General features: G+C 34.4%; 3 protein-coding genes across 3 annotated transcripts in view; 1 reads left to right on the forward strand and 2 right to left on the reverse strand.

Annotated features, from left to right (window-relative positions):
- Positions 1-1263: 1263 nt before the first annotated feature.
- On the reverse strand, positions 1264-11141 carry LOC123660173 (katanin-interacting protein-like). The gene is given in 14 exon segments (XM_045595275.1): positions 1264-1375; positions 2390-2493; positions 2738-2831; positions 3405-3558; positions 4285-4457; positions 4701-4899; positions 5121-5354; positions 5428-5698; positions 5832-5969; positions 8475-8657; positions 9117-9421; positions 9714-9893; positions 10683-10786; positions 11074-11141. Coding segments are annotated over 14 exon segments (2319 nt in total).
- A 596-nt stretch (positions 11142-11737) lies between these two features.
- On the forward strand, positions 11738-13836 carry LOC123660527 (arginine--tRNA ligase, cytoplasmic). The gene has a single exon (XM_045595585.1). The coding sequence runs from the start codon at positions 11765-11767 to the stop codon at positions 13808-13810; it is 2046 nt and encodes a 681-aa protein (XP_045451541.1). The 5' UTR covers positions 11738-11764; the 3' UTR covers positions 13811-13836.
- Positions 13837-19312: 5476 nt separating this feature from the next.
- Positions 19313-25654, reverse strand: part of LOC123660359 (monocyte to macrophage differentiation factor) — a 47523-nt gene continuing 41181 nt past the window's right edge. Inside the window, exon 4 of the mRNA XM_045595454.1 lies at positions 19313-19688. Coding sequence (XP_045451410.1) covers positions 19500-19688 — 189 coding nt within the window. The 3' untranslated portion in view covers positions 19313-19499. The remainder of the gene's footprint in view (positions 19689-25654) is intronic.

Consider the following 25654-nt stretch of genomic DNA (forward strand, 5'->3'; position numbering starts at 1 on the left):
ATCTATAATATTTATTACTACAAAAATAAATAAAACGTTTCACTACTTCTAAGTATTTAGAATTCGACATCACATACGTTACATATCTTGGGACAATCGCATCACATTACAAAAGTTCTTTATACAATAAATATGCTTCGGATGTACCAATTCCAAAATATTCAGTGTTTTGGCTACGCTTGCTAAAACTTGACTACGCTGAACCTCACCTGCTCTGTGACAATCTGATATAAAATTTCAATTAGAAAAGTATGTTAAAAGGCTAGTAACATATAAGTTTAATATTAGATTTGTTTTCAAACATACATCACGCCTAATATAACATTTATTAAGTTACACCTAGTCAACTTTTTCAAAAAAAAAAAAGATTTTTCGTTTTCGACGGATTCTTAAAGTATAACATTTCAAAAATATTCTGCGAAAATTATATGTTGATCCAATCGAAATAAAGTGAAATATGGCCGTTTTTACTTGTATGGTCTACAAGTCGTGCGACTCGGAGCTTTACATCGCTACTCTAATCAAAATATTTATACGTACGATTATATATGAAGGTCCCAAAATAAGAGCATGGTATCAAAAATTAATATTTAATGAAATCCTTCAATCAAGGACTAGATAATACAAAACAGGAATATATGGCTGGTGTAGAAGCTACAGTGGTCACGCAAAAGGCGTTTTTATCCTATATTAGGTAAATAGAAAAAAATATATAATATAGTCAAAAGTACAAGCAATCACTTTCTGACAAAAAATCTCAAAAACATGCTATTATTTAAGCTATCAACTAGGTGTAACCCCTTTAATAAATTAAAAAGTACTAAATTCGCCCGCTTAAATTATTTGTACTTAAAGTAAGGACTAGTGATAGAATCGAAAATTTATTGGCGTAAGTTTAGACAGAACAGCTATAATTTTGTTTGACGACACTCAAGTAATACGGCTTACACCGGGTGTACAGTGCCGTCGTAAACACGTAAATAACAAGATAAATTCTAATACTACTACGTGACGGCAGCCATGTCAGAAATTACAATAGTAGAGTGGTCCGTAGTCTAATGAGCAGTGCACGCGCAATGTAATTCCAGTGTAATCGTACGTGCACTAAACCTCAGTTGTGTTGCGTGCACATGCATCGCCCCTCTACGTGTCGCCCCGCTACGTGTCGCCCCGCTGTGTGTCGCCCCGCTACGTGTCGCTCCGCAACGTGTCGCCCCGCTACGTGTCGCTCCGCAACGTGTCGCCCCGCTACGTGTCGGCCCGCTACGTGTCGCGGGGCGCGGCAGGGGAGGCGGGGACAGTGACGGCAGTGCGCGGCCGGGCGGCGGGGTCGGCGCGCGCGCTGCCGCTCGTAGTGCTGCTTGCTTCCGACCCGCTGCGGTCGATTCATTCGTTAATGTTTTTTGGAATTTTACACCACACAGTTCTTATATATATATATATATATATATATATATATATATATATATATATATATATATATATATATATATATATATATATATATATATATATATTTTAATAAATAAATAAATATCTACACAATACACACGTCTGTTCCTAAAGTAAGCAACTTAATGCTTGTGTTATAGGTAACAGCCGACTGATACAGCTATAACTATAATAATAATACATAATAATAATATATTATATAATAATAATATATTTTACTTAATTTTTTTTTCGATAAATTACTTATAAATAATACATATATAAATAAATATATATATTACACCCAGACTCGGGGTGGGAATCGAACCTACAACCCCCGGAGCAGAAAACAGGGTCACTACAAACTGCGCCAACGGGCTAGCCAAATATTGGTTATTAACTGAAAATAATAGTAGGGGAGCCCTACTAGGGGTTTTCGGATTTACCCGAGCACGTCAGAATAACATAACCATATGGTAACCCCCATCATGGGGCCTTGCATCTTGCGAAGTACCCTCACCATACTTTAGCCCCTTTTTCACGTCTAATTTTGTAATTAAATATAGATTCCTAGAGGGAAGAACCCTGTTATTCTGAGATACAGTTTTATCTTACTAGTTCAGATAACAGGTGCACTTTAATTGTGAATACATTTATTGATATCACCTTAATTGTAAAAGTGTGAATTGTACCTTTATTTGTTACGAATAAAACACTTTTTTTTTATGTCGGACGACTAGGCAGCCATTCAGATTAGTAAAAAAATCAATTGTTAGAAAAACTAAAGCGTTATATGTTGACACTCGACAAACACATAGTGTACAAACTTATTAACATAGAACATGACAAAAATTAATAGTCGTGAGTTCTAGCGCAGCTCCCCGCAGTGAGACCGCTGCGCCAACTCGTTTTCCACGAGATACAATAGCTGGTGCCCAGGAACCAAAGGTGGCCCTACCTGAGCGCGAGCGCGTCCCGCAGGCACAGGCAGTGCGGCGCGAGCCACTCGCCGCGCGCGGCCGGCAGCGTGCCCGTGTGCAGCAGCAGGTCGTCCATCAGAACCTGCCCACCCATAATCTTGTCGAAAATCGTTAATGTCTCGCAAAACGGTCACCATTGACTACGCAGACCGAGTCCTAGTTTCGAATTGGGTAACTTAACACCACTACTATCTCACGACTGAGATAAGAGGAAAGCATAATACTAAGTTAATAAACTATAATTTGACAACTGCAATAGGGATGTAAAAACCACTTTTCATCATCAACTAGTAACCTAGTAAAAAGGTGTACACAGTTGCACTCACCCCAAATTCTTTGACGCCCCGAGAAGGTGTTTTACCGTAGTTCCATATTTTCATACCGAAGACGGATACGGGAGTGTCGAACACGAAAAATACCCTGGTGAAAAAAAAATTTAAAATAACATTTCAAAAGATAAAGTCAAAGCTTAAATTTGTCGAAAATATTTTAATAGCTTAAAGTGTGTTTGCATATAGTCGTCGGGAAAAACATATCGCTGAGTGGTGCACGTTGTGTCCGTCCACGAGGCGGTACATGTTGAGCCAGAAGTGGTGCACGTTGTGTCCGTCCACGAGGCGGTACCTGTTGAGCCAGAAGTGGTGCACGTTGTGTCCGTCCACGAGGCGGTACCTGTTGAGCCGGAAGTGGTGCACGTTGTGTCCGTCCACGAGGCGGTACCTGTTGAGCCAGAAGTGGTGCACGTTGTGTCCGTCCACGAGGCGGTACCTGTTGAGCCGGAAGTGGTGCACGTTGTGTCCGTCCACGAGGCGGTACCTGTTGAGCCAGAAGTGGTGCACGTTGTGTCCGTCCACGAGGCGGTACCTGTTGATCCGGAAGTGGTGCACGTTGTGTCCGTCCACGGTACCTGTTGATCCGGAAGTGGTGCACGTTGTGTCCGTCCACGGTACCTGTTGATCCGGAAGTGGTGCACGTTGTGTCCGTCCACGGTACCTGTTGAGCGTGCGCGGCAGCAGCGGGGCGAGCCAGGAGTGGTGCGCGTGCGAGGCGCGCTCGTTGTGTCCGTCCACGAGACGCGACGGTGTGCGAACGTCTCGCGCACCGCTCGCGTCCAACACGTTTACACTGGCCGGATGCGCGCACACGTCTGCAAGGAATAGATCGGCCATAATAACATTTTGAACAACAGTTAAACACATTAGCCTGTCTAATCTTTTTCCTGTTGTTCGAACCTTATTCTTTCCCTCCTCTTTTTAATTCCTAGAATTCGCTAGAATTAGACGTATTATTTTCATTAGGTAAGGCACAGCATGATATATCCTGTTCAAAATCAGAAGCAGTCCAAATGGGGAAGTACCTTGATCTTACAGAAGATCATAACTAAAATATATAATAATATAGTACATACATACATATAATCACGCCTCTTTCCCGTAGGGGTAGGCAGAGACCACTTCTTTCCACTTGGTTCGATCCTTACATACTTCTTTCGCTTCGTCCGCTTTCATTATTCCCTTCACACATGCTCTTCGGTTTAGGGTACTCTTGACCTGGCCTTTTTTCAAGACGTCCAACCCCCCATTCATACTCGTCTTATATACATTTTTCGTCAATCGTTCTTAATAATATAGGGCTAATAAATATAGGGGTATGGTCTGCAACGTACTTTCATGTTGATAGTGTTGCAGGCGACTATAAACTACGGTAATCACTTACCATCAAGGTGAGTCCATATCTTTGTTTATCGACATAGTAGTATAAATAAACAAACATTTGAAAAAAGTAAACCTTTCTCAAGTGATAAACGTGCCAGCAAGCTATATAATCATGTATTATTTAGATATTTGTGTTGTTGCTATTTAGCATAACTTACTAGATTCGGTAACTTCGATGATCCGACCCTGCGGGTCGTACAGTTCGACACCAGTGAGGCCCACATAGTAAGGATCACCCCATGTTGAGTAGATGCTTATTTGCAGTACGAAGCCCGTGGGTACCGCCAGTTCCAAATTGTCATATAGTGGCCAATCTGCAGTTGGATCAGGACTGTATGGGTTTCTAAAATGTTACATAACATCAAATATCAAAAAAACCATTTTTTTGTTATGCCGAAATTGCTCAGTAGATAAAACGTCTCAATTCAATTCGGACGTGAAATTTCGCGGTTTCGGATTCAGTCTGACACACAGCTAAGTACAGAGAGACAAAAATATTCGTCAATCATTGTGTGTTTGTGTGTGTGTGATTCAGCCGAGATCGAGGTGCTGCAAATAGTCGCAGCAGCTGTACGTGCAGCGTGTAGCAGCTCACCTGCGGTCGAGCGCAGCGAGGTCGAGGTGCTGCACGTAGTCGTAGCAGGTGTCGCCGGGCGCGCGCCGCAACATAACACCGCGCTGCTGGACCGACTCTTCGTCTAGCGTCACGCGAAGATGCTTAACGCCAATGTACGATAGTTCCATGTTTGCGTTATAATTCCATATCCGGATACCTATATTATAGAGATTATAGGCAATGATTTGTAAGACGAAAAACAAAATTACCTTTATTTTGATTTAATATTAAAACATGACTAATTCGTTCTGCTGCTTTCTACAAACCACTAATAGATTTTCAGGCTGTATCTTTTCGGAGTAAACGACATCTTGCTTTAGAATGTTAATTAAAAATTATTAACGTTCCTAGATTACCTATTTTGAAGGAAAAACGTACCAGTAATCTCAGTCGGTTTTTTAAATTCCATAACGATATGACAAAACTCCGAATCTTCCGTAAAATTGGTACACCACATGTCATCTAAGTCTGTGGTTATATTGTTTCCGTTGAAGAGACTCTTGCAATCTATGTACTTGTTATATTCCGATGTTTTATCATCGCTGATGAAAGATTTATACGCGTACCAACGATCTATTTTAAGTGACTCATTGCAACAAAGTATGTCTATTCCTGAAAATAATAAGTGCAACAAAAATTAGCAAAAATACAAATTTTGATTATGTATCGATAATATTCAACGTACCTGTCAGACCAATCAAATGTTTCTTTCCCCAGTTAGACATGAGTGTCAATGTGATCTTCTTAACTATATACTTAAAATCTTGTTGTTCGTCATCAAAATCACCATATTTTGTGGGACTTATGCTACTTTTATTATCGTTAGCAGTAGTGGGTCGTTTTTCTGTTGCTCTAAGATCTACAGCTGGTTCGTTGTCTTGCAAGAGAGCTTGGAAATTTTTATCATTGACCAATATTAATTCGAGAATTTTTGCATCTTTTGTGAAGAGAATTGTCTGTTAGAAATATAACATAGGTTTTAATTTTTTATAGTCATTGAAGCTTGTGAAGTTAATAAAACGATCGTCGATAGTATGTGAATTAAATTATTTATATAATATCCTAGTAGAATGATCAATGTATACATACATCGCCAAAAATTGGTAGCGGTCCTTTCAATTCGCCATGAGAGCGAGCAATCTCGCCTTGGAAAATTATTTGATCGTCAAATTTTATTTGAACAAGACGGATGCCTCGGGCCGAGTATATTCTTGACTTGTTGTAATTCTAATAAAAAAAAAAAATAATGATTTTTATTACATGCGACATAAATATAAAATCAAATATAAGGAAAAAGATAGAGGGGATCCGATGCTATCAACCTTTCTTATATACGAATATCAATATCTCGTCAAATAGAGAAAATAGTTTTTCTATTTTTTTTTTGAAACTGTCTATATAATCATGTAACCAAGTATCCCTCCTTTCAGCCCTCGGTCCATCTGTTTATTTCTACACATGTCAACAGTACCTATTTATTCAAAATATATTTCAGTTAGTCCGAAAAAAAAGATATGATTTTGTCGATGATATTGTACAATATAACCTCATGCGAATTCTACTTGGACGATCACTTCAGCCTTTCGCAGTCCACTGCTGGACATAGGCCTCCACAAGTTCGCGCCAAAAACGGTGTAAACTAATGTCTGTTGCCTATAGTCACCACGCTGGGAAGGCGGGTTGGTGGCTGGCTTTGTCGCACTGAAGACGCTCGTCCTCGGCCTGTGTATTTTAAAGCCAGCAGTTGGATGGTTATCCAGTCATCGGTCGGCTTTTTTCCAACGTGATAGTGGAACTGTATTATCCCTTAGTCTTAGTTAGGAAGATAGAGGGTGGCTATATTCTTTAGCTTGGACTTTACAAGGCATAAAAAACGAAAATTTGCATTTATTTTTACCTATCTATACTAATATTATAAAGCTGAAGAGTTTGTTTGTTTGTTTGAACGCGCTAGTCTCAGGAACTACTGGTCCGATTTGAAAAATTCTTTTAGTGTTAGATAGCCCATTTATCGATGAAGGTTATATATCATCACGCTAAGACCAAAAAGAGCGGAGCACCAACGAAGAATGTTTCAAAATCGGGGATTCTTTTTTCCTTTTGAGAGCTTCCGCTGCGTGCGCTGTGAAAATAGTTAAAGTTTCGCAAAAATCATGTATGACAGAATTGATCCTCTTTAAAAGTTCTAAATAAAAGTTATTTAATAAGTTTTATATAGTATTTATTGTAATTTTTTGAAGTAATACTTCTCTACGCACGCTTGACTTGGCGAGTAAGCTGGTTTATGCGTGACTAGAGCGTTACGAAAAGTGTGATCGGGCGAGGCGAACGTAACTTGAGAGGGTGATATAAGTTAGTGAAGATAGAAAGAGAGATAGTTAAAATTCTAAGTTTTACTCCAGTCGTGTGGTCTAAAGCACGCCAGTTTTTTTATTTAAAAGATGAACTGAAATTTAACGATATAATGCCTTTGTAGACGATGTGCAATCTTGTCAGATTCAAATAGAGATGGAACTCTTTTGTAATGGTAAAATTGCGCTCCTGCATGACTGTTCTCGCATGAAAGGAAGCTCTTTGTGAAATTATCCACATTTAAATAAAATAAATTATTATTTATGCAAATGCCAGAGAAAACGTATGTCATTAACAAATAAAGAATAAAAGCCTCACGCACACAATGACGCTCAACTCATTGATCCGGTATTTTTCAAGAGGTCATTGTACTGTGAGTGAAAGAGTAGTTGTAAATAATTGAAACGTTTTGGTTGCTTGACTATTTATCCACGACTATTTACTACTTAATACACTTCACGTAAGTAGTACTAATTTCATGAATTTATAATGAACAATATTACCACAGATCCACAGTACAATAACTAGTAGTTTATTTTCAACTATATTTAGGTATGTATGGGAAAAGGATTTAACGAGTTTCTCTGATTTCTTTTAATTGATTTTAACTTCCTATTTTACCAATTAGAGCAAATGATTTACAATAGTTTTCGCATTCCATTTTACTACTACTCCGGAACATTCCGATATATGATAAGCTAGATAATTAGTTAACAGTTGTTACTATAGAGTACAACAACGTTGGTAGTTGTAAATTGAAGATTGAGAGGAATTAGTGCTTACACGTAGCAACCCTATAAATCAAGCGCACCTATAATTTTAAAACTGTTTCATTGTTAGCAATAACCCACATCCAAATCCTTAATAGAGTGGGTTCAGTACATGCGGTCAGCAGCAAAGTTACAACAACAGGTTGGCGCAGTTGGCAGCACATACCCTCCTCCCCTCCCCTCACCTAAACCTCAGGGCTTCGTATAATTCTCACATCAGATACAATCGTGTGCTGTGTGGCTACGGCACCAAAGAATATAGCCACCCCCTCTCTTCCCGTGGGTGTCGTAAGAGGCGACTAAGGGATAAAAAGGTTCCACTACCACCTTGGAACTTAAGAAGCCGACTGATGGCGGGATAACCATCTAAACGCTGGCTTTGAAATACACAGGCCGAAGTCGGGCAGCAGCGTCTTAGGTGCGACAAAGCCAGCCCTGCGGTCACTAACCCGCCTGCCCAGAGTGGTGACTATGGGCAACACACATAAGTTCACGCATTTTTGACGCGAACTTGTGGAGGCCTATGTCCAGCAGTGGACTGCAATAGGCTGAAATGATGATGATGATGATGATGATGATACAATCGTAACGTTGGCAAGCAACAACTTACCCAAATCCTCAGTAGGGCCAACTCGGTGCATGCAGCCAATAGCAGTGTAAGGACAATAGGCAGCGCCGCGGGCGCGGGCGCGCTCCACGCGTGCCGGTCGTCGCGCGTGCGCACCACGCCGTCCACTATGTTCTCCACGCGACCGTACTTCGACTGGTCCCCGGTGTCTGAGTCTGTCCACACCTTCACAATCACACGTTATGTGTAGTCGTAACAACTGCATTGTTCATTTATGTGCATTAAGGTTTCAGAGTTTTATCATTCAAACTATTAAACTGAGGATTTGAAACATTTTAGACACGAAAAGTGCAAACCTTTTACAATGTTTACGTGCATCGCTTTTAAGAAATATCTTAGGCGAAATTTTTAGCACATGATTTAGTTATATCACAGGTAAGAGTGCTTTAATTAATACTGCATTTCATCATCCTACTGAAGGATTTAGACATCGAGTTCTAGAGGACAATTTGTTTACAATTTTAGCTTAATCTCTGTGATTTTAATATGGTAATTATTTTTTAAGAATTTATTAGTTCAGATTGGACTTAAGAATTATAAGTAACAAATTTATACTTTTATTTAAACTTAACGACTTTTAACATTTGAATAAATCAAGGGAGTACATATTTAATATGATCTCACCTTCTCAATAACAACTGGACTACCATTTGAATTGAACATCTCGACACCATTCATCCCTATTAAGTACTTATCACCCCAATTAGAATAGATTTTTATTTCCAGTAATCTACCCTTAGGTAGTTCAGGTATCGTAAAATGACTCTCCACTTTTTCTTTTTGGCCATTTTTAATAGGAAGCGATCCTGTGGCTTTTGGTTTCTTAGTTAGATTATTGTTCTTTAATGGTTTCTTTAGAGAATTTTGACGATTCAATGAAGTGTTTAATGGGATTTTTTTAATAAATTTTCTATTATTATCTTGCAGTCCTTAAAAAAATATTTTGCCATTATTAAGCCTCCTCAAACAAAATGAAGTTGGTCCTTCGAGCCTTACTAATAGAATTCCGAAAATGGTTTCGTTACCGTCGTATAAATTGCTTAATGACACACTATCACCCAGAATCCTAGATAGTACATAAACACTACACAAAATAAAACGACTTTAGGTTAGGTAAATACACAGCAGCAACCGTACCAGTAAATTAAAAAAAAGTTGTAGCAAAACATCTTGAAAGGCACTCCGTAATCTTGGAAGAAAAAATGTAATTTATTTTCTTACGTGATCCTAAAATAACATCGGTAAAATCGTCGTCAATGGCATCTAAAGGTTTGTGTCTTGGCGTCACATAGTGAGGTATGAGGTCAGAGAGAAAATCGTTCTTAGTGCCAGTAGCAGAATCGCCCCAGTCTATCTCACCGTTACCGGTGTTTGATTTTCGTCTACCATTTTGAGCAAAGCCTAGAAATAAGAAAAAATAAAGATTAAGACTTAGACTTCATAGGTTGATAGCTGGATATCCAAAAAAATCATATACTTTTTATACCGTCCTTCCTACGGGGTTATTTGTCACTTTTACAGAATTTCTTGCAGTTGGTTGCTGTGTGGTTACGACAATGAAGAATATAGCCACCCCCTCTCTTCCCGTGGGTGTCGTAAGAGGTGACTAAGAGATAACGCAGTTCCACTACCACCTTGGAACTTAAAAAGCCGACCGATGGCGGGATAACCATCCAACTACTGGCAATGAAATACACAGGCCGTAGACGGGCAGGAGCGTCTTCGGCGCGACAAAGCCAGCCCTGCGGTCACCAACCCGCCTGCCCAGCGTGGTGATTATGGGCAACACACATGAGTTCACACCATTTTTGGCGTGAACTTGTGGAGGCCTATATCCAGCAGTGGACTGTATTAGGTTGAAATGATTATGATGATGATGATGATGATTTACTCAAAGAATTTATCAGTACATATATATGTAGACATTATTCGCATTAATAGCAAAATAAATAAACAAATAAATAAATTGTATAAGCGCCTTACCCTCAACGGCCCCCACTAAAATTAGCTCCTGTGTCGGGAACCCGGAAACACACAATGCACGAGAATAAACGACCAGACCAAGGCAAATATCTGTATGGCCAATTCAAATATTTGCCATTTACGGGAATCGAACCAGCAACCGTCATAAACTAGTGCTGTGAACGTTACGCCAACATGTAATCAAGTTGTATCTAAATGTGGCCTTACCATTACTGTGATTATTTCTCAAAGTACCAGCAGAATGTGCCAATTGCTTTTGAGGTTTCAATATTAAATCCATTGTTGCATCTAAAGACGTCCGTCGCGTGACTCTATATATGTTAAATTTATTAAGATTAATAATCTAACACATTAAGGCAAGGAAATGTTTAGAAATTATACTTCACCCATGGCTTTCTAATTTATGACTAAGCAATTTGTATTGTGAAGTCGAATCATTTATGTTTGTAATACGAGTCTCTTTCATCTCCCTGAAACATTAGAAATAGTCTGTTTAAAATATATACAAATAAAAATATACATTGGAATTTAAATTTTAATGCTGTTTCCGGTTATTGATTGATTTTTTGTTTATTCCTTCAGTTAGTCCTAAACTCACTTGGTAATTTCTTCAAGCCACAATGGAATATCAGCGTCCTTGGCCGGATATCTAATTTGTTCGGCCATCCTTGAGCCATCAGGTTGTAATTTCTTACACTTTTCTCACCAGTGTTTCCGTTTTTAATTTATAAATAAATTCATTTTAATGTATAACTGTACCGAAAAAGTTGTTCATACAGAATATCAAGAGCATAAATTTTTCCAAAAAAAGATATTAATGATTTTGGTACCTATAAATTTATAATCAGGTTGCCCTTATATCACTATCACTTGCCACTTTTGAAACGTATTTTTGGCGCTGTTTGTTTGACCTTGGTTGCTATGGATACAGGTGAGAATATTCATAGGTTTGATTAAGTATTCTTACATACTTAAACTTTTTGTAAAAAAAACAGCAATTCATAGTAAATGGACTTCAATTCAAAATAATAATGAATAAAACAAATGAATAATAACATTTTAAAAATAAGTAAAGAGTAAAAAACTAAGTAAATTTGTTTACGTTGATAGTTTCAAAACGTTATTCTCACAATTACACGTCACTTTTGACGTATATGTTTGTCAAATGTCAACATGCGGCAGATAACCTAACAAGCTTTACCTTAATCTTTTGAAAAAAATATTTAAAAATATATTGTAAATTTCTATTAATAATTCTTATTCATATTTAAAGTTTAAGTAACATCACAATGTCGGACGTAGATGCAAAACTCTTAGAAAAGAGAACTACTGATGCTGAAAAGCAAGCGAAAGCGATAGAGGAAGAATTGGACAAAATAGCTAAGGGTGACCTAAGTTTTGTAGGAGATCCAAAACTCGACAAATTGTTATCTGATAATGAAAAACTGAAACATCGTTTGGCTATTCTTGAAAATGCTATTAAAGCGGAGAGTTCCTCAATTCCTGTTAAAAAGGCGACCAGGAAGCGACCCAGCTTAATTATGGATATTAACACCATAGAAGGTTCTATTTGTGTATTGGATGAGTTAAAAAATGTATTTGAAATCGCAATTATATCGGCTTACCCATCCTTAGAAGATCCGCCGGTAGTAATAACTTTATCAGGCAACAATCCTAAATTCGGTGATTACCAGTGCAATTCAGCAATGCCAATATCTCAGATATTAAAATCAAAGAATGTAAAAACGAATCCACGCGAAGTGGCTAACAATATTCTAAACAAAGCACCAACATCACCACTTATAGAGAAAATTGAAGTAGCAGGAGCAGGCTTTTTGAACATATATTTAAATAAGGCATTAGCAACACACATTCTTAGCTGTATCCTACGTTTTGGAGTAAAACCACCTCCTGTTAAAAGAGAAAGGGTTATAGTGGATTTCTCATCACCAAACATTGCAAAAGAAATGCATGTTGGCCACTTAAGGTCAACTATTATTGGTGATAGCATTTGTCGTGTTTTAGAATTTTTAAATCATGATGTGCTCCGCCTTAACCATCTTGGAGATTGGGGCACACAATTTGGTATGCTGATTGCTCATTTGCAAGACATGTTCCCGAATTACAAAACACATTCTCCCCCAATATCTGATTTGCAAGCATTTTACAAAGAATCTAAAAAAAGGTTCGATGAGGATGAAGAATTTAAAAAAAGGGCTTATTCTTGCGTTGTTCTACTTCAATCTGGTCAACCTGACTATACAGCTGCTTGGAAGCTGATATGCAATGTGTCTTATCAAGAATTTCAAAAGATTTACGACAGACTCGATATCCGAATAACTAACAGAGGTGAATCCTTTTATCAAAGCAGGATGGATAAAATTGTCAAAGAATTAAAAGATAAAGGTTATCTAGAAGAAGATGAAGGAAGACTTATCATGTGGGGAAACCCTGAAAAGCACGAGGGAATACCTTTGACAGTTGTTAAATCTGATGGTGGTTACACATATGACACCTCAGATCTCGCAACTATAAAACAAAGGGTGGAAGAAGAAAAAGGAGACAGGTTTATTTATGTGACAGATGTTGGTCAATACACGCACTTTATGACTATCGACGCGTGTGCTCGACGAGCTGGTATTCTCAAAGGAGATAAAAAAATAGAACATGTTGGTTTTGGTGTTGTCCTAGGTGAAGACAAGAAAAAGTTTAAGACAAGGTCTGGAGACACAATTAAATTAATAGAACTACTTGATGAGGGTTTGAAAAGGTCTTTAGATAAGTTGGTTGAGAAGGGCAGGGACAAAGTTCTTACTCCAGAAGAGCTGAAACAGGCACAGGAAGCTGTGGCTTATGGATGTATTAAATATGCTGATCTCTCTCACAATAGAATAAATGATTATATCTTTTCTTTTGACAAAATGTTGGATGATAAGGGTAATACAGCTGTTTATCTATTGTATGCTTTAACTCGTATCAGATCTATTGCTCGAACAGCTAAGATATCTAATGAAAAATTGCTAGAGGAGTATGAAAAGTCTGGTTTTAAGCTAGAGCATGAAACTGAATGGAAACTGGGCAAGGTCCTCCTTAGATTCCCGGAAGTTATTCTTAAGGTTTCCAGTGATCTATACTTACACAGTCTGTGTGAATATTTGTATGAAATATCTTCAGCTTTCACAGACTTCTATGATAAGTGTTACTGTGTTGAAAAAGATAAAAGTGGCAATATTGTTAAGATATTCTATGAAAGATTAATGCTTTGTGAAGTTACAGCAAAAGTCATGGAAAGATGTCTTGATATATTAGGCATTAAAACAGTATCAAAAATGTAAAAACAAATACATATATTCTGAAACTTTTAAAGTATTCAAAATCACATTTTTTTTGTCAAAAAATAAATAAAACGATTTGTATGTAAACTTTTATTTCATTCCCAAAAAATCACTACAAAACTATACCAGGACCCATTATCAAAGGTAACATTAATGAAAATAACATTTATGACAATCTACAGCAAATAATATAGTATATGAGTAATCCATTAGGATATAACTTCATGAAGGACTACTTAGCAACTTGTAATCTATAAAATATTTTAATTCTTATATTGTATTGTATGGAAAAAATGAGCATACTTCAACAGTACTTAATTACATAATGTATTCATAGTCTAAAGAACTATATCACACAGTAGTCCAACCAATACACCTAGATGTGGTAATTCTTTGGTGTGCGCAATTTATTGCTAAAAATATAAAACAAGAGTAGTTCAAATAAATTTCAATCGTTTTTTAATATTAGTTTGAAACCAGAAAGATATACTTATTCTAAAAACTCTAATTTCATTAAATTAATTTATAATAACTACTATGATAATCGAATATAGTGATATATATTGGATAATTTTTTTAATAAAATAAAATTTGAATTTTTTTTTAATCTACATCCTACACACTACTTAATGAGTAGATAAATAAAAATAACTATGACACCCCAGAAACGTTTATGATTGGACCACTGTATGTACTTACGTTGCGATAGAACATTGAAAAAAAAAAGTTTAAATAACAACAGGAAGTCGTACAAGTTGGAGTTAGGGTGTGGTGTTATATTTTAATTTTGCAATCAATTCATTTAAAATTAGACTTCATAGAACAATTGGTAAAATCACATGAAAAAAAAATGATTTATTGAAATTTAATTTCATTTTGATACAATTGAAAAGAAAAATCACAGTTACATAATTTATAATGCAACAGAATAATTTTTAAAAGGCAAAATTTACAATTATTAAATTATATATATTATATTAATTTATTTAAATTTTCCTGCTTACATATCTATATTACAAGTATTAAAATTTTTCTAATAAAAGATACATACATAATGAGATTGCAATTGAGTTTATTTATACATACACGAAAAACCAATGGCATCTCCATGGAAGACATAAACATTGGTTAAAATATTATCGTAAAACTATTCCTTAATAAGGGGATACAAATTTAAAAAATACATTTTTTTTATAATTTCAAAATATTTTCCCATCAACTTCTATAAATGTATGTATTTCTTATTATACAATGTAACAAATTATTCTCATTCATATTTCAATTCCTATTAAATAAAACTATTTTTATTAAATTATCATTGTCAAAAAAATTGCCACGATATTTTACAGTTTTACTGTTTGTTTGGTATTATATAACTCGTGTGTAATTTTAGTTACTAGTAACAGGCTACACAATCAGTTTAAATATTTTTATATTTGTAATTAATACTACATAAAATTCAAACATAGGTCCTAAATTTAGTATTATACAGTATAATGTTTTTTTACAAACTCGTATCGTAGAGACACATGAAAGCAGTTTTAGATGAAATTTTCGTAACTTTAAATTTTGGCGCCATTAAGAAGCGCTGGTCAACTGGTAGCGCTCTGTCTATAATCCATAAATAAATTATTATAACGTTTGCAATAGATTAAAAGTTATAACATTATATTAATCATACTTACTAAAAACATTAAGGAAGAACAAATTTTCGCCTCATTATTTTGGTAACGGTATGGTTATATAGGTACAGAAATAATGTAGTCTTCAATTTTTATTTTAATCAATTAATTTTGTGCAACTGCTTCCATTTTTAATTAATTACCCTGTTGCCTTAACGATCCAGTAGAGTTACATTTTTTCATATATTATGTTTTCATTCAAATAAAATTATATAAAACAATATCAAAATTTACATAAACTTACAATCACTAGTTTGCGAATGTTTGCAGCAAATTTAATGACTAGAAATTGTTGACAAATCGCAGTATCAAATTATTTAATAATAAAATAAATTGTTTTCAGTATAATAAATTGATCGTAGAATTTAATTCAAATGCGATTGTGTTAAATGCTGTGGTTTTTTCAATCTTAAAGAATTTAAAAACTTGAGTACGTTTGTAAATTATGACAATTACCCAAAAGAACGTCATCTTGATTGTGAGGCGTGTTTTAATAAATCCTTGTAAGTAAGTATGCGTATCTTGACGATGAATATTCATCTGACCCACAATAGCATTTTACTTGTGTCACAGCCCGCTCTAGTTTACAAAACAGGTTCCGATTGTTTACAACGTATAAATGTGACACAAAACAAACTAACAATGCCCTCTAATGTAATGACGTGACTTCGGTCTATTAAAACGATACCAACCAAGTTGATATGCAATAAAGTTGCGTTAGAATTTAGTTAAGTTTAAATTTATCGGTACCTGATGCATGGTACGACGCCTGTGAAATTGAGGGTAGTTTCATCTTTTTAAATAAGACACGTATTATATGTCAAAAATATTCACATCAAAAACATATTCGATGAATTCGAGTTGAGATGTTATAAGAGATGCTTAATTAATAAATTTGACTACATATAGCGAATTATATAGATGATTCTATAAAGAAGTATATTCACAAGAAAGATAATTCACATCAAAGATTGAGCAAATCTACTTAAATCATAATTAGTAATCGTAAGATTTGGAATGATGATGAATGATGGAGATTTGGAATAGTCTGACATGCTCAAGTACCTAAAATAAATACAATTCACCACATATTGAAGAAAGATTACATTTAACTAGCTATCTTAAAACATGTATAAGGAACTATACACTATATATTATCTAAGGAAAAATTCACATGAGGTGTATAAAAGGTCTCTGCTGAAAAACTGGATTTAATATAAGTATAGATAGATATAAAACGTTTCTAAAAACCCCTAATACACTTATAAATACTATAAAAATGGTTGGATTGGTCTCGAGATTATGGATACAACTACGTCCACTACAACAATAAGATTCAACAATATTTTACAAAATATACACATGCATCTATAGTAGCGAACGCGTTCTGTACGTCTACCATGAGTTTCCAGAGACGATACACGTTAGCGAGTGTAGTAGAAAATTTGTATGGCAAGTTGAGCAGCGCCTCTACCGGATACTATCATTACTATATTTGGTACCATAAGTTTTCTCAGGACAGTTAAGTTAACTACACTCGTAAATGTCATTCTAGAGCGCCGATATTTTCATACAATTCGTACCATGAGTAACATATTTGACAGATGTCACCCTGTTTAACGTTACTATTATAGTTGCGTCACTCACTTGAAAAAATCGTGCGAGAAGTTTATAATTATTAGGTTTATATACTATTTAATTGCATTATATTTGGTAGAACATAGCCCCGTTCCTAAAACACAATTTACGATATAACAATATTATTTTCTATATTCAATTTACGAAATAACATAATAATATAATACAAATTATACAATTTATTTATAAAATTATGATCACGATTTACGTTAATAAAGAAAGAGATAAATAACCATAACACTTAAATAAACACTTACTTTTTCATATAATCCACCATAAGTTCGAACTGGGAAGCATTAGTTCTCATTTTTTATATTTTGTTGTTTTAGAATTATTGTATAACAATTAAACAATATTATTGTTTCACAAGTGTTTGACAACAACTTAAGTTAGACAACTGACGGAATAAATTGAAAAAATTTAGAAGTTCTTGAGCTCGCATGAATACACTGTAATATGCTGCTTTGCATTTTTGTCGGATTATTTTAAACTTCGTTTAGACCTCACTTCATTCGAAAGTCATCATGTTTACTCTTTCTTTTTTCTATACGGAAGAAAGAGATAAAGATATTAGTAACTAATACCAATATAACGGATTTAAAACTATAAGTCTTATCGAGTGCTCGATAGACTCTATAGTGAAATTTAGAAATACTCATAATAGGTATGGTATAGATAACTATTCCTGTTGCGTTTCTACGTTTACTACTGTAGTTATGTCATGTGCGCTTGTAACAAAAACTCATGGTAGACGTACTGTACGTCTACCATGAGTTTCCAGAGACGATACACGTTAGCGAGTGTAGTAGAAAATTTGTATGGCAAGTTGAGCAGCGCCTCTAACGGATACTATCATTACTATATTTGGTACCATAAGTTTTCGCAGGACAGTTAAGTTAACTACACTCGTAAATGTCATCCTAGAGCGCCGATATTTTCATACAATTCGCTACCATGAGTAACATATTTGACAGATGTCACCCTGTTTAACGTTACTATTATAGTTGCGTCACTCACTTGAAAAAATCGTGCGAGAAGTTTATAATTATTAGGTTTATATACTATTTAATTGCATTATATTTGGTAGAACATAGCCCCGTTCCTAAAACACAATTTACGATATAACAATATTATTTTCTATATTCAATTTACGAAATAATATAATAATATAATACAAATTATACAATTTATTTATAAAATTATGATCACGATTTACGTTAATAAAGAAAGAGATAAATAACCATAACACTTAAATAAACACTTACTTTTTCATATAATCCACCATAAGTTCGAACTGGGAAGCATTAGTTCTCATTTTTTATATTTTGTTGTTTTAGAATTATTGTATAACAATTAAACAATATGATTGTTTCACAAGTGTTTGACAACAACTTAAGTTAAACATTTAAACTGACGGAATAAATTGAAAAAATTTAGAAGTTCTTGAGCTCGCATGAATACACTGTAATATGCTGCTTTGCATTTTTGTCGGATTATTTTAAACTTCGTTTAGACCTCACTTCATTCGAAAGTCATCATGTTTACTCTTTCTTTTTTCTATACGGAAGAAAGAGATAAAGATATTAGTAACTAATACAAATATAACGGATTTAAAACTATAAGTCTTATCGAGTGTTCGATAGACTCTATAGTGAAATTTAGAAATACTCATAATAGGTATGGTATAGATAACTATTCCTGTTGCGTTTCTACGTTTACTGCTGTAGTTATGTCATGTGCGCTTGTAACAAAAACTCATGGTAGACGTACTGTTCCATAAAATAAAAACTAATATGGATAAAGTGTGTCGTGTTGCACAATCGCAACCAGATAGTCTTATTAATGCGATATAACGCATTCGAAAATTATTTACTATAAATAATTAGAACATTTGATATTTACATTTTGAATAAATTGCATATACCGTCTAGTATTTTTATAGGTACATTTTTAGGTGTTATACGTATTAAAATAAATTAAACAATAACTAACTGCATCTGGTGCAACATCCAAATCTATTCCTAGAATTTTCGGTCACGAGATACAAGAAACAACACGTTTATGCAAGGGCATAACAACGTCCGAGTTACTAGTACGTATATAAATACAATAAAACTATTTCGAACGCGCTCCCAGTCATCGTCGCCTATTACTAAATTGGAATAGATTAAATGATTCCTTGATATCAATCCCACTAGCTTTTCATTTATCGTCCACAATGTCGGCTGCTCATCTCAATTGACATCTGCAATTTCTGAAGCCGCTGTCAACGATCAATCGAAACACCTGGAGCTTTATTAACGAATTAAGTTACAGAAATATGTTAGAGAGCTCGCTAATCGAGATTGAATAGGTTTATCGGCCAGTCTTCATTGCGGTTTTAGTTCAGGGAAGAGATGTCGTAAAATAGCTAGGTAGTGAACACTCGCGGCCAGTGCCACGAAGATATGCCAAATGGCATGAGCAAATGGAATGCGACCGTCCGACTTGAAGAAGAATACGCCTATCAGGTACAGCAAGCCGCCTATCTTGAGATCGTGCATCGCCGGGATATGGTGCTGAAATAAAGATAAGACATCATTTTTAAATATTATATAATTAGAATACTTTTGGTACACTCAAGAGACAAGAGTATAATTAAGCGCCGCGTTGATTTAAAGCTTGTAAACAAAAGAGGTCAAGGTAATAAGGTAGAGTGCTCGCAATTAGGTGTTTGTATAAGATTAACGAATACTTTCGCTTTTATATTACATGAATTTGAACTAAATAAAAGTTTATTAGCTTTTACACCTGTGCAGTAATAACAATGCTACACGTGTTTACTTTAAACGAAATGAGAAACAATAATATATGTTTATTTCTTATTAATAAATATAATAATAAATTATATATCTGCCTACATGAATTAAAATCATTTACATAAAAGTAGATATAAAGTAATTGACTCTTTTATAATTTCATTTATTACATTTTTTTTTCGGCAGTGGATTTAAACAGAAATAAAATTATTAATTAATAAAATAAAATATACAGTTCACGGTTCGTTAATATTACTTACATTGTGATTACTGACGTATTTCCTTAACGCAAAATATGCACAATATAAGATCAAATAACTTCGCCCTACGTTGGTAAACGATCTGTCACGTTACATGAACATGATAACTTTGGTCTTTGAAAAATGTTTATATTACTATGCTTAGGAAGGCAATGATAAGTTAGAAATACATATATTATTTATTACATTACTCTTGTAAGTTAGACCACATAATAAAATCTATCTACGCGCATAACCTTCAAACGAATGAACCAAACTGGACATTTTTAACCGACTTCCAAAAAAGGAGGAGGTTCTCAATTCGACTGTTTTTTTTTTTTTTTTTTTTTTAATGTATGTTACATCAGAACTTTTGACCGGGTGGACCGATTTCGACAAATTTTGTTTTAATCGAAAGGTGGTGTGTGCCAATTGGTCCCATTTAAATTTATTTGAGATCTAACAACTACTTTTCGAGTTATATCTAATAATGCGTTTTTACTTGACGCTTTTTTCGTCGACCTACGTTGTATTATACCGCATAACTTTCTACTGGATGTACCGATTTTGATAATTCTTTTTTTGTTGGAAAGGGGATATCCCTAGTTTAGTACCGTGATAAGGAAACCAGGATCTGATGATGGGATCCCAGAGAAATCGAGGGAAACTCTCGAAAATCCGTAATAACTTTTTACTGGGTGTACCGACTTTGATAATTTTTAATTTAATCGAAAGCTGGTGTTTATCATGTGGTCACATATAAATTTTATCGATATCTGATAACTACTTTTTGAGTAATCTTTGATAACGCGTAGTTGCTTAACTATTATTTCGTCGATCTACGTTGTATTACTTGTCGATGTAATTGAAGTCGGTTTTTTTTTTCGTTTGCGAGCAAACACAATTATTTAAAAACAAGTTTGTGTATAAGAATGCTAAATAAATCGATATATTGACGGAATATATATATATATATATATATATAAATAAATATATATATATATATATATATATATATATTTTGTCACGGTATATATATATATACCGTGACGTATACGTGACGTATGACCGTGACGGAATATATATATTCATACATACATATACGGTATGAGGTTCGTGGAGTCAGCTAGTTTTCATAAAAATACACAATACGTACAGTAACAAAATTAAAATAGTAACATTAATAAGGTAACTTGATATTTTTAAAACGAATTTCTTTGTTAACTATCGCTATATTGTGTATACCTACACCTTACACAATGTATGTGTATCTATATATTGTGTAAGGTTAACTACCTTCCCTAAACGTGGGTACGTAGAGTATTCTGCGTACTCGTGCACGTAATGGCACGCTCATTTTGAGGTAAACGTGTCAAGGGACGCAAATAGCCGTAGGTACAAGTTTTGTTGCTACAGCATTAGGCAATATTTAATATAATTCAAATATTTTTCTACTATGCAATTATGTGTAACTTACGTACGTTTTAATGTGTAATTTATACAAGTAAATAAAATTGGAGTGTCTGTTTGTCATATTAAAATAACCGCTTTTTACTAAATGTATATGGATATATATACACGGTACATAAACCAAAATAACGTTTTTTTACAATTTTTGTCTGTCTATCTATCTGTATGTTTCGGCTAATCTGAGATACGGCATGATCGATTTTTACGGGACTTTCACTGGCACATAGCTGATATAATAAGGAGTAACTTGGGCTACTTTCATTTTAGAAATTTTCATTTCGCAAAGTTATAAAATTAATTTTATAACTTTGCGAAATGAACAATAACATTTTTACTAAATTCCACGCGGACAAAGTCGCGGACACAGCTAGATAAATAATAAGTATATAATATCTTGTTATAACTATTAAATGAAACAAACACGTAACAATAATTTGAATATGCATAGAGGTATAGATTTGGTTATTTTTTTGGTTCTAAATTATTATGAAAGTCAACAATTATCTTTCAAGTGTATTTCATATATAAGACTAGCCGTGCCGGCGACTTCGTCAAACGAAGTTGCGGGCACAGCTAGTTTTTTTTTTTAAATTAATAGCTTTATTTAAAAAAATAAACATTTTAAACAAATGATAACAATTACAAAAATTCACTTATGCATAAGGTTAAATACATAAAATTTTTGAGTTCAGACTGATCATCCTATAGGGATTATAAATATAATCTGTGTTAAGATTTCAAAATTTACTTTTGAGTGAATTTAAAATCTAAAACCCGCGTACGACAAAATCTTTAATTAAAAAAAAATTCACATTAATTTTGCATAAAATTAATTTCTACAAAATATGGACACCTTCGAAAGTCATTAAAAAAAATTATTTATAAATTTTTAAATAAACTACCCAAAGCATGCGGTTCCATCCGTGTTAATGTCTATGATCAATGCTATGTGATAATAATAGGTTATGTCATGTTATTTTATAGTCAACAAGCTCCCTCAAAGAACAGACGCTGTAGAATAAAAATAATCTTTAAATCCGGATAGACAGATGCTATGATTACTAAATTACTAATTACTAAAAAAATATTACGGCTTTTTTATTAGTATTAATATTACAAAGGCAGATAAAGCTGATTAATATGTAAATAATTGTGTTTGCTCGCAAACGAAAAAAAAAACCGACTTCAATTACATCGACGAGTAAATACAACGTATATCGACGAAAAAATAGTCAAGTAACTACGCGTTATCAAAGATTACTCAAAAGTACTTATCAGATCTCGATAAAATTTATATGTAACCACACGATTAAACATCAGCTTTCGATTAAATTAAAAATTATCAAAATCGGTATAACCAGTAAAAAGTTATTGCGGATTTTCGAGTGTTTCCCTCGATTTCTCTGAGATTCCATCATCAGATCCTAGTTTCTTTATCATGGTACCAAACTAGGGATATCCCCTTTCCAACAAAAAAAGAATTATCAAAATCGATACATCCAGTAGAAAGTTATGCGGTTATAATACAACATCGGTCGACGAAAAAAGCGTCAAGTAAAAACGCATTATTAGATATAACTCGAAAAGTAGTTGTTAGATCTCAAATAAATTTAAATGGGACCAAATGACACACCACCTTTCGATCAAAAGACAAATTGTCGAAATCGCTCCACCCAGTCAAAAGTTCTGAAGTAACATACATTAAAAAAAATACTGTCGAATTGAGAACCTCCTTCTTTTTTTGGAGGAAGTAGGTTAAAAAAATAGTTAACTAAAAACTCCGCCAACCCGGAGTGGAGCGGCGTGGTGGCACCAATACCTTACCAACATGAAGATAGAGGCCTATGCCCAGCAGTGGGAATAGCAGGAAAATATGTATTTTACTTGACTACAAAAATAGTATACGAGCATAATAAGCAGTATAAGTAATAAACTATGTTTTCTTTGCTTTTTTTAAATGTTATATCATTATATTTACGTACAGCAGCATACGATAGTATGGTTACCTACCTATTCGATACAAAGACTGCTAAAATTAGATTAAGAACATTTTAGACCAATTTCAAACTTCAATTAAAAAAGCTACGCTAACTTGAATTTTTAGATTAAAAAGTATGTGGTAAAACAATAATTATCTTGTTTAGGTACTTTACAAAAAATATGTAAACGAAAACGACGCCGCGTCTCTTGCTCCACGACTCCACGTAGACTTGTTAGTCAGTTTAACACTAAACATTCCTATTATATCAGCTTAGGTAGACATAAGTTCTTCGTGTCTACCTTAGATTGACGAAGACTTATCGTATATATGTATATTATACTACAGTATATATCCATATACTAGATTTCGTACCGCCAAATTTTTTTGTTAAAAAAATTATAAGTATCCAATTTGATTCATATTTGAAGTTTACTCTAAGAAACAATATCGATGAACGATATGTATGAAATCGTGTGACACAACGCTGAGACTTAACTGAGAGTGACGCTAAAAGTGACTTATACATAGTCATATAGGACAAACACAGCATTTATTGTATCGATACGAATAGCAAGCACAGTTTATGTTTTGATTTTGGAATTTTATTGTTTAAATTAATTATTATATGACTTATTTAATTGACCATTTTTATTATTAAATATCACCGTGATCGTTCTTTTGGAACAAACTCTAGTCGCATGTCGAAGCTGACACACACTTTTTTATTTATATAAATAAGATATATCAGAAGAGATATGTTGATAAACATTGACCATGTGACTACAGCTCTGACTAATTACAACGGAGTTATTCTCGTATAATCTATAATCTATAATATATATAAACGCGAAAGGTCACTCATCACGAAATCTCCGAAACTATAACACCTACAAACTTGAAATTTGGCAGGTAGGCTCCTTATAAGACGTAGGCATCCGCTAAGAACGGATTTTACGAAACTCGACCCCTAAGGGGGTGAAATGGGGGTTGCAAGTTTGTATGAACGTCCTATGATTTTGAAGTAAGAGACTTAAAATTTAAAATGTATGCTCTATAAATGGTGAGGAGGCGTTCAAATAATGTATCTTTAGAAATCAACTCTCTTTTGGGGTTAAAACGGGGGATGATAGGTTGACTCACTCATCACGATATCTCCGAAACTATAAGAGCTACAAATTTGTCATTTGGCAGGTAGGCTCTTTATAGGTGGTAGACTTCCGCTAAGAAGGGATTTTACGAAACTCGACCCCTAAGGGTGTAAAACGGGGGTTAGAAGTTTGTACGAAAGTCCTATATTTTTGAAGTAAGAGACTTGAAATTTAAAATGTACGCTCTTTAGATGATGAGAAGGTGTCTAAATAATGCATTGTTATCTATATATATAAAAGAGAAAGGTTACTAATTCACTCATCACGAGAACTCAAAAACGCTGGATGGTCTATCCATCCAGGTTGGACAAACATAAAATTTGGCAGGGAGGTAGATTACAATTAGCAGACGTCCGCTAAGATCGGATTTTCGGTATTCTACCGCTAAGGGGGTTTAATTGGGGTTGATAGTTTGTATGAAATATATACAGCCTGAAAATGAAACTAAAAATGTGGTGCATAGAGAGGTTTTATAAAAATAACTATTAAGTTACACTAAATTGTGCCTTTTAAAAAGTTACTCAGTTTGATAAGCATTTCAAGGGACTGAAATAAAAAATAATTTGCGTTAAACATCTTAATAGTAATGCATATCTTCATAACCACGCGAACGTAGTCGCGGCCAACAGTTAGTGTATTATAACAATAAGTCCCCAAAAGTGTATGTGATCGATTCCCTCAAAATTTACTGAACGGCTTTTCATGCGGTTTTACCAATGGAGAGAGGGCTTCAAGAGGAAGGTTTTCGGAACAACTAAGCCGATTTTGATCAAATTTTGAGTTTCACTGGAAGTTTGCCGGGAAAACTTTGTGACTTACTGATTTAATCGCGGGCGAAGCCGCGGGCACAGCTAGTTTATATATAAAATATAATTATATTAAAACATG

The sequence above is a fragment of the Melitaea cinxia genome, chromosome 15, assembly GCF_905220565.1.
Source record: "Melitaea cinxia chromosome 15, ilMelCinx1.1, whole genome shotgun sequence".
NCBI classification, from domain to species: Eukaryota; Metazoa; Arthropoda; class Insecta; order Lepidoptera; family Nymphalidae; genus Melitaea; species Melitaea cinxia.

What these genes read in the sequence shown, in the direction of transcription:
- LOC123660527 (XM_045595585.1), top strand. Translation starts at nt 11,765, where the DNA reads ATGTCGGACGTAGATGCAAAACTCTTAGAAAAGAGAACTACTGATGCT.